Genomic DNA, 12,929 nt, shown 5'->3' with positions numbered 1-12,929 from the left:
TTTGTATAAAAACACTGTCAAAAAACTAAAGAACACCAGTAAATACAAAATGGCAACGTTTAGGTTCAAATGTAATGAACTAATTTATTTTTTTTAACACTGCATCCAACTGTTTTTCACCACTCACAGATGTCACTGGAACAACTTGAATACAAAAAAAAAAATTGCCTAAGAACAATAAACTACACAGACCAGCTAATATTGATTGCTTTAAAAATGCCCCCCTGTTAAACTAAATAATAGCCAAATCTCACTGCAGCAAATGTGCCTGTATATCATTAAATACTAATTTAACAGAAATGTGACTGCATAGTGAAAAACATGAAAATGTTAGAACTGAAAGATTGCCTTTTTTTTTTTTTTTGCTTTGCATTATACAAGTCTTCAAATTAACACCCAAAGAAAGAAAATAATAATTTCATATTAACTGAATACTTAGTCAAACAAGCTAAAACTGGGAGTAAGCTAAACTCTAATACACACTTTCCAAAGTGACCTGTGTCCCTGAGAAGGGAGACTGGAGGATGCTCCTCACCACAGGCTCTGGCCACCATCGATGACCAGATTATGGCCTGTCATGTAGTCCGAAGCTTCCGAGGCCAGGTAGACAACAGCAGCCTGCAGGTCAGTGGTCTGAGCCAGTCTCCCAGCTGGAATGTCAGCCAAAAAGTGCTGCACCAGCAGCAGCAGCTCCTTGGAGTGGATGAGTGGTGTGTCCACGATGCCCCTGCAACAAGCACACACACCCCGAGAGTTTAGGAATTGGGTTTTACCCAGAAGGAAAGGCAACACTTATAGGTGTTTGAGATGTTAATTCAGAAGGAATAATTCAGAAGGAAAATCATGGAATAGCACAAAGGAGAGGAGCTTATCAAACCTGCTCTGCCTCTGCTGAAAGTCTTGATGCAAACTTCCATAGTGATTCTTTCCTGCTGCCTTAGGCTGCCAACAGGCAGCTTAGAGGTTTCCTTTAAAGTGAGTACACACATACTATCTTCTTAGCTAATAGCAGAACAGCCTTACTTTTAGGTTACTCATCATCACCAGTTAATTATTTTTTTTCTAGAAAACAAGCACAGCATTGGAACCAGAAGTGCCTTGTATCAGGTCTGTCACAGCTCTTGGGAAACTGTTGTTCCTGTACCAATTTCTCTTCTCATCACTCTGCAGCATAATGTCACACAGAGTGTTTGTGTACAGCCCTGAAACTGAAACAGCCCAACTTCCCATATGTCAAAAAACGAGGGAAACAAAAGCCAGAGCCCTTCTGGGCACCAGACCTTTTCCACACACACAAAAAAAAGAGAGGCAAAGATAAGCACAGCACAGTCAGTGTGATCCCCCTTAAACCAACACCCTGACAAATCACGCTGCATTTACTCTTCTTGCCTCTTTTGCATTAATGAGTGACTACACCATTTATTAAAGCTCTGCTAAGTTCATTTTCTTCAGGTGCCCTAAAAATGAGTGATGCTGCAGAAAGCACAATGCAGGGTGAACATTTGGCTGGCTTTTATGACTTTAACCACTACTGATTTGTCATACTCCTCCTTAACAACATATTTGTATTTTGTGAAATGTATAATTTTTTCAGCCCCTGAACAAATATATTTACATAACTGTGTCTAACGAGAAATTACATTTAACTTCTCAGAAATGACAATAACTAAAACCTGAACTGCCAATTCCACTTCATTAGTGTGGTAGAAATGCATTCCAAATGTTAATAAAAATTCCAACATGCTGATAAATTAGCGCTTCTAAGGAGCATGTGACACCTTGGTTAACATATTCAACCTCAATTATATTTCTCTTCAGCACCCTGTTATCTGGAACCTTTGCTGGCAATCAGAGGTGCTGTTTTTCAGCGGCCAATTTTCTAGATAATGTAGCTTATCAACACTGTGGGTAAACTTGCCAATGAAATCAGGCTGCACTGAACCACACACACGCTAATTGCATCTCTTTTTTATGCATATTTACAGACTGTCACTTCAAAGAAATCAGTGGCCCATTGAGGCAGCCAGTTAGCTGGAAGAATTGCCTCTTGCAAATGAAAATTAGCAAACAAGCTAGTGATAAATATGAAATGAACAAAGTATAAAAATACTCGTTTTGTTCTGAAACTTCATCGGCATCCCAATTTAGACTTCCAAGGAAATCATTTTTTGAGACAGACTGGATTCTGGGTATGAGATTTACCTTTTGTTTTAAACGGAGGCTGAAATCCTCTATTTACTCTGTTACAAAGTGGAACTAATTCAGATTTTCCCCCAAACATTTCTGTTTGCACTAACCAGGCAGGATTTAAATATCGGCTTTATTTTTTATTGTAATTGTCTGTAAAGAGCAGAGCAGTTCAGAAACACTGAGCGATGCAGCTCACTTAAGCTCTGGCAATGTAACAAAATCAAGCACATTCCAGGATAGGACTGTGGATGGTTTACTTATTTCCCTCAAGTACAGCCCCCTGCTCTCCCTCCTTGCTTTCCCAAACTCCTCGAGAACTGGTTTTCTTCAGAGAGAAACGTGCTCTGAGCAGCAGACATGAAATATATTGGGCTCCTTTCCCTTACGTGCCTCTCACCATGCTTACAAAACCATCACCATCATCATCATTCTGATTTTACACTACCAGAGACCAGAATAAGATCCATATGACTTTGTTGGTTTTTTTTTCATTTACAGATATATTTTAACCCCAAGGGAATGCAGATTAGGGAATAAGACACACAGTCCTCCAACACAACAGATTTTGCTAAAAAGAGGACATTTTTCAATCTGTTCATAAAAATGATCTTTGGTCTGATCACTGCAGACTGTGATCTGTTGTGCTCTGCCTCTCACTGGACCTTTCGTTAGGTTCACTTCACGTAGCAAAAATTTAGATGTGTAACCAAACTTCATTACAAATTTTTGTTACAGAAATGAGAAAAAAATACAGCGCAAAAACTTAAAAGTTGCAAACACACATACTGATGGCACTATAAATATTAGGCATGTCATTGATACTACACATCTTCTGGGAAAGCTTTGGTGCCAAGTTGGGCAATTTAATGTTGTCGAACCCTTTTAGGCAGATTTTAGTTGGCTTCTAACCAGTTCCAGCAAAGACAACTGCCAATGCATTAATTCCCTACCTCATCTCGTATGCAGTGCTGAGCCTATCAGTACTTTCTGTTGCATGTCAATGTAATATCAAACTGCTGGTTCCTTAACGTTAGATATGAGCATCAATATTTCATTATTGATACACAGGACAATTTGAGACATTAGGGAAAAAAAGACCACAGGAAAAAAAAAAAACAATTGCCTAAAACATTTCCACTTCGAGAGACACATTAGGAAAAATATCACTTACCAGATACTTAACTGGAATTGTTACGTGCGCTCAATCCCCAAATGAGAGCAAAAAAAGATTCCATCTGTGTGTAACTTGATTTCTTTCAGATGAGTTATTAATTTGAATGAGTTAAGTACACTCCACTTAATCAGGAAGTGTTTAATCACAAGATCCACTTAATTGGGACATCTCCCAAGGAATTAAGATTTAAGTCCAAAGATACTTACCAGCAACGACTGCTGCTTAATGGGGATAGTAATGCTGCTTAATTGGGATGCCTTCAGGTGATGCTGGGGTGCTCCTGCTCCTGCCAGCTCTGCCTCTCCTTCCCCACTGATAGGGTGTACCCAAAACCTGCAGGAATCATGCCCTACCTGCTTTCTGACTGCTCATACCCACTGGGCTACAAGCCTAGTACAGCACTGTGTGGCTGCCCCCAGGAGCAGGGCAGGATGCAGGGCACACAAAGCCTTTGTCCACTGCAGTCCAAACCCAAATCCCTGCAGCTCCTCAGTGGGGAACATGGAACATCCCCCAGGACTGCTGTGTTTCACTGGGTCTCCAAGCTGGCCTGACTGCAGCTGTGGGTTGAGCTGCAGATCACCTTCCAGCTGCCCATCCCAAAGGTCATCCTGTTACAGCACTTTATGTCTTGTAAGTCAAGTAGGGAGCTGCAATTAGCCAAAAAAATGGACATTGATTCAGTGTAATAGCTGAAAAAATGAAGTGTTCCAATGCTGAACATGCCAAAATCCAGACATCCTCCTAAGCCCTTTGCTCCATTACATCCAGCACACTTCATATCTGCGGGACCAGCAAAGAGACTCCAGGACATAGGGGCAGTTGGGCATCAGCCACCAGTCAGTGCTCTGTAAAGGTCTCTATTCACATCCCTTTCTAGAAGACTCCAGCATCATCTTAATTTTGCCAGCACTGGCTGCTCAGCAGGCCACAAGGTGATGGCACTGGATGGTGGCAGAAGGGCTGAGCACAGTTTCCACAATAGAAACAGGATAAGTCAGTCAAGGCATCCAGAGAGTCTCAACCACCTTCTCCCCATGGCCATCAAGAGAAGCCTGAATCTTCAATTTTATAAATGCAATAAATTATTGTAAAGGCTCTGCCATAACATTTTATGTATTGCTAACTTTTATGCATTGCTCTGCATAAGTTTTATGCACTCATTAAGAAATTAAGTTGATAAAAAGTGACCAGATAGGAAGAGGGGGAAAAGGCCAAAAGGTTTGCATGATGAAATAATGTTTGAGGCCAGACTAGAGTGTTTGGAGCTTCAGGCAGAGGCATGCTCAGAGTGCCTTAAAGCATTAATGCAACCACGAGTGGGAGGGACAAAACACTTAAGGACACAGATATTTTACTTATTCAGAGATGATCTTGGGAACCATCATGCCCTATATCTACATCTGCACTCCTCACACTCCTCAAAATCCACTCCTGTTTTAAGATGCCTACAGGCTAGGCTGGATATCCATGCTCAGAAAGATGGGTGCTTTTGGGACATGTTTCAGACTTTCAAAGTGCTCTAGCAGCATCATCAGATTAAGCTGGTTGAAGATGTCCCTGAGTGTTGGTGAGTCACACCAAGAGACAGTGATACTGGAGGGGTCCACAGTTTTGCAGATGGGTCCAAATCTGCCCTGAAATGCAGGTTCATGTCTCACACAGGCAGACAGGTAAATGTGAATAGTTATTCACTCAGAAGCATATGTGGCTTTTTCTCATGGTGATGAGGGATCTGAGTTGTACAAACTGCTGCAGGCTCTTTCCTCTGAACACTGCCCAGAGCAACCTGGGCTGCCCTGGCATGAGAGACTCAGCCAGAGCTTTGAATTGCCAGGAGAAAAACTCTGCCAGACTCTGAAGCAGCTCAATCCAGGTCCCCAGCTGCATTAGGGGAAACTGCTTTGTCCAGACCAGGGAACCTCAAAGACAGCAAAACATTTGTCCTCTGTGGGCCCTTCCTGGCTATTCCTCCACAATGAAACACATACCCCTTTCCTGTTGTAGGATTTTGAGCTCAGAGCTACAGTTTAAGACAGGTAGGGATGATCAAAATGCAACCCTGTTTTGACTTGAAAAGTAGAGAGAGCAGCGTGACTACTTTTTTCTCCATGCTCTGAAAACTGCCTCCAGAAACAGAACTTCTGCAGATATGAGTGCATGCTTCCAACTCATACAAAATAATGAGTTTTGATCACTCAGTGGCTATTTTTTAAATTTATGTAAGCCCCCTAAGAAATGGGTAATTCTTCTTCTAAGAGCCTTCTCATCCATATTTGCTGTGAATGTGGCACTACTCTCCCACCTCTGTTGGTACAGATTACCTGTGTGTTTTCAGAAAAAATTCCTGCCAGGTCCTGCTGAGCTTCCCTAATTCCCTTCATCTCCCCTGGCTCCTGAAAACCACTGTAAATTCACTAGTGCTGGTTGTGGGAACACTACTGCAGTGCTGCTAGCATTGGCATGGGGAAAATCCCATTAGGAAGTAAGATGTTGTTGAAAGAATCTGTGGATCACATAGAGCGAGGGCTGGAGTCACTGGTATAATTAGTAATAAATAATCATAAGGAAGACAGCTAGCACAAGCGAGGGGAGAGCAGATCAGCAGTAAAAACAGACCCACTTGCCATTGAGCTCCGTGAGATTTTATTTATTTTTTTTTACTCCACTTTGTGTATTAAAATATGCAATTTGTTTTCCCTAATTTGATGTACATTATTATCTTCATTATTGCAATTTAACTCCTGGGTTAAAATCCTGCCCTTCTTACTTACTCTGATTGACTTCAATGGTCTACAGAATTTGACCGCTTCCAATTAATGCTATCCACTTGGGTTTCTGCTCAGCACTATCATGCACTGCTAATTGTTTAATAAAATGACTGGGTTGGGTATGTGTGTGAGAAACAGGGACAGAAAAATTGTGTCTGGTAAGAAAACATTTCTTTGTGAATAAATACTGTAAAACATAGAGCTTGAAGCTTCTAAAAATGAGGAAAATGAAATTTGTTACAAATAGATATATATTTACAAAACTACACCTGGCCTCCTGTGATTGTCAGAGCTGAACAGTAGCTCAATTACACAGTACAATGCAGCTTTTAAAGTGCCTATATATTTGTCTCAGGTAAAAGGGGGAAAGAAGGATTGTCTATTAAGTGTCAAAAACCTTTTCTTTAACCATAGAAGGCTTGGACAGACTAAGGAAATATTTCATCTGGAAGAGAAATGCTAAAAACTACCCTTCACATTACTGGAAAACCTATTATCAAATGCTAAAACCTCTCCTTAAATCCCTGAGTATACACAGCAACAGAGCAGGCTTGGTTCTAAGTATTTAAACCTTTGTTAAGGAAAAGACAACATAAAAAGGGATGCAATCCACCTGCTAATTAGAAACTTTATTTGCTGAGATAGTGTTCATTTGAGCTTTGTAGAACATTTCATTCTCCTTGTAGTTTCAAAACGAGACCAGGTTTTACTTACGGGGAAATGCAGTTGACTTTTACTCCTCTGTCAATCCACTCGGTTCCTAATGTCTGTGTTAATTTTACGACCCCAGCTTTGGAGACATTGTATGCCAACTGCTTCTGTGGGTGTGGGACTACAAGGGATTCAGAAAGAGAAAACTATTTATTCTTCCCAAATTAAGATAGCTTAGGCACTACACAGACAGTTCCCTGCATTGAGATGAACTATTTGCCATTTTCCCCTGATACTAGGCAAGAAGCAACAAGAATTTAGCCACGCGTAACACAGAACTCTAAATCTGCCTTCTGCCATCTAACGTTTTTGCCTCAGCAGCTGGGCTACTGCAAAAAAAAATATGAGAAAATAAAAAGAAATAAATTTATGAGGTCCTAGATTTGGGAAAAGCCAAAAGCAATGTATTTAAATATACATATGTAATACTTGGCTCACCCCAAGAAAGATAAATAATCGCATACACACACACACATTCATGTATTATGCACATATATATGTTTATACACTTGTGCACTGTACTACTAATAAAATATTGTATCATATAAGGCATTATATAACTTATAATATAATGTATTCTATATTATGCATTCCACATTCTGTAATACATAAATGTTATTTATAATATGCTATATATGAAATGATCTAATGTAATGCAATATACTAAATGGTTTGATATGACATTATATGATACAATACGATATAAGTGCATAATAGATTTTATGTAACATATTATATATAGTTTCTTAGAACAAATTATTCTCCCTAATTTTTAAATTATCCAGAGTCTGAAGCAAACACAGCATATTATCTAACTGGTGTTTGTGTGGATGTTGAGCACAGATGCGTCCCAAAAATTCAGAACACCCACCACTTTCAAAATCTGAAGCTTTTGAAAATGTTTCAGAGATGTCACATGTCAGTCAGAGAGGGAAAATGATCGGCTTGCTAATTACAATGTTCAAGCTTGTTAGTGCCGTGTGCTCGGGTGGCTCTGCCCCTCTCCAGCTCAGTGAAAGCTACTTAAGGACAAATCCCCAGGGGGTGTAAAGTGCTTTAAACCCAAGAGAGTCAAACCAAGTCGGGCCAGGTGTTGGGATTTACACACACGAAGTGTCTCTTCTTGGACTTTTCTGGCTGCCATTAGGACTTCATTAAACAAATCCAGTGCAAAGCACTGATCTGTAATTAGTTCCTATCAGTGCTGAGCATCACTGAGTTGCTGTCATGGAGGGAGAGTGGGGAAAATCAGGGCTGAATAACAGGAGTCATAAAGGCAGCAATTCCAGCCCGTGGGGTTGGGTAGCACTGAACCCTGGAAGAAAGAAAATTTCTGGCTTTGTGTAAGTTTCAGCAGGCAAACCCCAAGTCACAGCATTTTGATAAAAGCATGTAAGCAGCACTGGTAGATGGCATTAAATTGGACTTCATAAATTAAGCTGATGCATCAGTTCTAGATCACTCCCACCCATGGCATCCTAACACACCCACTACTGCTTTTATGGGCTATAACTACAGGGTTTGAATATGTCAGGGTAGAAAGAGGATAAACTGAGTTACCCCAACTCTGAACGAGCCTCAAACCCTGCTGCAAATTTCTGAGGATGTGAACAAGTACTTTTGCCATGAACACAGAAATTTTTGGATAGATTTATAGCATGCAAATTTCTGAGGATGTGAACAAGTACCTTTGCCTTGAACACAGAAGTTTTTGGATAGATTTATAGCACACACGTGATAGGACCAACAGTTAGTGTTCCTTTTTATTTCTGTAGGTGCTGAAGGTTTGCTCAGAATTCGGAGGCCTTTTCCTTGCTGCAAAGAGCATTTCACACCATGGCCCTTCTCTGCCAACATTTCTTCTGTGCTCATTGTTTGTTCAATATGAAATAATTTGCATTTTGACCAGCAGAACTGCTTTGCCCTCTGTGTGTGCCTGTTGCCCCTGACGCAGTGCGCCGTGGGGGCTCTCGAAAAGATGTGGAACGGAATTTCTTGATTAATTGCCATGCATGAGCTTGAAGTTACATACAACTTCGGTAGTTAACCTTGTAACCTCCCAAAAGCAGCTCTATGCTAAACTTTCCAAACATGTCTGTCTGTGATAAATCATTTGGCATTTGCTAAGAGGATGGGAATTCTGGCACTGGCTCTGCACCTACAGTGCACGTGGGTGAGAACAAGTTGCTTGCAAGCTATGAGAATCAGCTTCTGATTTGGGGTTAATGCTGAGACAGGGTTTTCAAAAGTCCTTCCATGTAAATGCTTTTGTCTTTATAAGAATATCTAAGGAAGGTAATTCAGAAGATTAAATTCTGCCTGTTGATACACTTGGCCCCTCTCAATTGGAAGAGATCAAGAAGATGACAACGAGTGCTGCGAAGCTTTGGTGCTGGGTGAGCTTTCTGCAGCTGAGCATCCCACACTACCTCCTCTTCCCTTACCTAAGGTGGTCTCTGCAACCCTCCAAACTCAGAGGCCAGAGCTTGTGAATGAAGCTATGCCTCCAGCAGTGTTACTAAAACATTTGGATTTGTCAGGCTTCTGGGAAGTGAGGACACTCACTCCTGTTCAAGACAGAGATGTTAGGATGAATAGATAAAAATTCTGCCAGCAATGCCTGTGTCTAGGTTTTGTCTGGGATGGAGTAATTTTCTTCCCAGTAGCTGGTACATTGCTGTGTTTTGGATTTGGGATGGGAATAATGTTGGTAACACACTGATGGTTTAGTTGTTACTGAGTGGTGCTTACCCTAAATCAAGGTCTTTTCAGTTGTCATGCTGAAAAGGGGGCTGTGGGGTACAAGAGGCTGGGAGGGGATATTCCAGATCATAAGGTGAACAGTAAAACTGGGAGGGTTGACTGAGGAGACTGACTGGACATCAGTTAAGGTGTGGTAACTGCACTGTTCATCACTTGCTTTCTGTATTCTTTTGTGCTTATTATAATTATTTTCCCTTCCTTTCCTGTCCTAATAGACCATCTTTATCTCAACCTCTTTTCCCAGATTGTCTCCCCCATCCCAGGGGGAACGAGCAAAGGGCTTTGGGGTGTTGCACTTCTGCCAGGTTAAACCACAAGGACCTGACACTCTGGTTTTGCAACCTTGTTTAGTGCATCAGGCTCCCAGCCTGCCCTTGAAGCAGCCACATAATGCTAATGAGAGGTGCACACAGACAGTGCAGAGCAGACCACTTACCACTCAAGATATTCCCTGTAAAAATTACAGCTCTGAGTTACACCTGTGTGAGCTGCCGAGCCGCAGCAGCTTTGCCACTGCTGGAGCATACGGCTGGAAAAATTCCAGTGATACACCAGAATCAAAATGCACATATGCAAAATGTATGCAGCTTATCTTCAGTTAATTAAGACTGATTCTGAGCAGTGTATCTGGAAAAAATCACAAACAAAACCCTCCCTATCCTGCTAAGTGTCTCCTCATTTTCCTGTATCTCTGAGGAAGGACTCAACCTACAACAACAACAAAAAAAAATATCCCCTAACTATTTCTAGAAACATTTCATACTATGCCAGTTGGCCAACATACTTAAATAACCAACCAACCAACATATTTATTTAACATTCAGCAGATGGACATGATATGAACATCGTGGTTTTCAGTCGTAGTTTCATAACTACTCGATTTTTTCAATGCCAAGATTCAAACAGGTTCAGAAGGTAAACACATCTCTTCATCTCTTAACTTCTGGCCTAGCACACATTAACTTTCACTGACATTTAAATGCATCTTGGGATGACCCTTCCAGGCAGTTCTTGGGGCTGCTTTCCAATGTTCATTCCTGTTCCAGGACCAGTACTGCACTCAAACATGATCCCCAGGTGGATCTCTGGACTTGGCTCGCCAGCCAGGGAGGTGTGGCCCTGAGTTGGGACTGGGACAGATGTGGTGGAATGGCATCACCTTCCAGCTCAGAAGAGCTGTGCCAAGGCCCAGTGGATAAGTTGGAAAATGCCTCTCCTGAAGCAGCAGGGATCACTGCTGGGCTGTAGCAAGGCTGGGAGCAGTGTATCCCAAACCAGCAGACCCCCAGTTTGTGCCAATTCCCAGCACTTCCTCACTTTCTCCAGAGTGGAATACCTCCCAGGAAATTTTGCTTTGTGACAATGATAAGGATGGTGACAGGCAAAGCACAGCCCAGAGCCTCACTGTAGAGAGCAAAGCAGGAAAGTCTGGGTTACTTGAAATTTAAAGCCCTACATTCTTTTCAAAACTACTTTTCTTTAGGAGGTTTTGTAACTTTACAAAGCTGGGATGGAGGGATGGAGCCTGTGTTTAAGCATAAGTAAAACAGCTGGTAAAGACACTTGCAAAAGTATTAACAACAACATTATAAATGGATTTTTGAAGAAACATTTAAAGTTACTGTGCAATAAACCGAGCAGAATGTCATAGAATGTCAAACTGGGCACAGTAAAACTAAATGTTATTCCGAAGGAAAATAAAAAGACTGCATATTTATGTAACATTCAGCAGATGGACACGATATTAATACAGGGGTTTTCAGTTGTACTTTTATAGCTACTAGATTTTCTTGCCTAACTTGGCAACCCAAGGCACCATTTGATTTTTGGATTTGGACAATACTGCAACAGATGTCCAGACCAATAAAATAAATTCCTAAAGGGCTATGCTTAATTTGTGTAATTGATCAATTTTTGTTACATGGGCTTCAGCTCACCAGCATGTAACTGCCTTCCAGATTAGCTCAGCAGTAGGGATTTCATTCCATATGTTACAATGGTTTATTGGCTCTTTTGACGACACTGCTGATTCAGCAGGGTTGGTACAGGCACCTGTTGGCAATGATAATGTTATAAACCCCATGGGTACCAGGAGTGAAAACTGGCACAAAAACTTCTGGGTGGCTTGTAAACCTCTTGGGGGCTCAGCTTGCCACACACCAAGACGTTTGCCTGAAACAGTGGGGAGAGCACCAGCACCTCTTCCATGCTCTGGAGTCAGAGAAGGTGACTCCACCTCTTCTATAAAAAGTAATAAGTGCTCTAAAACATTGAGGACAGATAAATGTTGAAAAATGATATCAATAAAAATTTTGTAGTACATTTCCTCTAATATGAAATGTCAGTGATTTACTCCTTCCCAATACAGGTTTAATTGATTCAAATAGCATCGGTAGTAATTAAAATATGGATTCTGAAGCACAACTGTTAGCTCTCATCACTCACCTATTAAACTTGCCATAGATGCTGTGTTAATTATCTTCCCATATCCTTGATTCAGCATAATGCGGCCTGCAGCCTGTGACAGAAATTAAAGGAAAGACCAGTGACCCTTTCTGTGATTGTGCTAATAATGACATGATAATAAATTAGTCTTCACTTTTCAGAAGGGTTGATGTGCTAACACATTTTTTTTTTAAGCACTTGATATAAAAACTTGGTAGAAAAATGGCTGATGCAGGAAAAATCCCATTGCCATTTCACACCTCTTCACTCTTGGCAATATTTTTCCAAATAATCGCTGATGTTGGGAATGCCCTCCCAAAGCTTTCTGTTTTTCAGGATGTGTCAAATAAACACCCTTCAAAAATTTTGGCCATTCTTAGATGCCCAGACTTGGGCAGGCAGTAAGTACTAGCTGCTTTTGAAAGTATTGACTGAATCTGTAATTGATACAAAGCAAATCTCTCCGTGAAAGTATTGACTGAATCTGTAATTGACACAAAGCAAATATTTCCTTAACTCCATCAAAACTAGGACCAATTCTATTGTGATAATCAGTAATAAAGAGCTAATAAATATTGACAAGGTAAATACTTAGCAAATTGTTACCCATTTGCAAAAACAAGCCAGTGCAACATTTCACACTTACTTGGCAGCACAAAAATAATCCTCGTAAATTAACATTGAAAGTCTTGTCCCATTCCTCGAGGGAAGTGTCTTCGCTTGGGGAGTTCAGATTGATTCCTGCATTGTTGCATGCAATATGCACTGTGCCCCAGTGAGCCACAACTGCATCCACCATCCTTTGCACATCCTCAGCTTTGCTTACATCTGCTGCCAGGGCAAGGCTTTGAATGCCTGAGGTAAAATAAGAGTGA

General features: G+C 41.0%; 1 protein-coding gene across 1 annotated transcript in view; it reads right to left on the bottom strand.

Annotated features, from left to right (window-relative positions):
• Positions 1 to 531: 531 nt before the first annotated feature.
• Positions 532 to 12,929, bottom strand: part of LOC103801836 — a 36,407-nt gene continuing 24,009 nt past the window's right edge. Inside the window, exons 8-11 of the mRNA XM_009074270.1 lie at positions 12,701 to 12,909; positions 12,055 to 12,127; positions 6,850 to 6,967; positions 532 to 727 (exon numbers count right to left, since the gene is read on the bottom strand). Of these exons, the coding sequence (XP_009072518.1) occupies positions 532 to 727; positions 6,850 to 6,967; positions 12,055 to 12,127; positions 12,701 to 12,909 (596 nt within the window). The remainder of the gene's footprint in view (positions 728 to 6,849; positions 6,968 to 12,054; positions 12,128 to 12,700; positions 12,910 to 12,929) is intronic.

Source organism: Acanthisitta chloris, unplaced genomic scaffold (assembly GCF_000695815.1).
Source record: "Acanthisitta chloris isolate BGI_N310 unplaced genomic scaffold, ASM69581v1 scaffold125, whole genome shotgun sequence".
Lineage (NCBI taxonomy): Eukaryota > Metazoa > Chordata > Aves > Passeriformes > Acanthisittidae > Acanthisitta > Acanthisitta chloris.
This window is presented reverse-complemented; position numbering and strand designations above follow the sequence as displayed.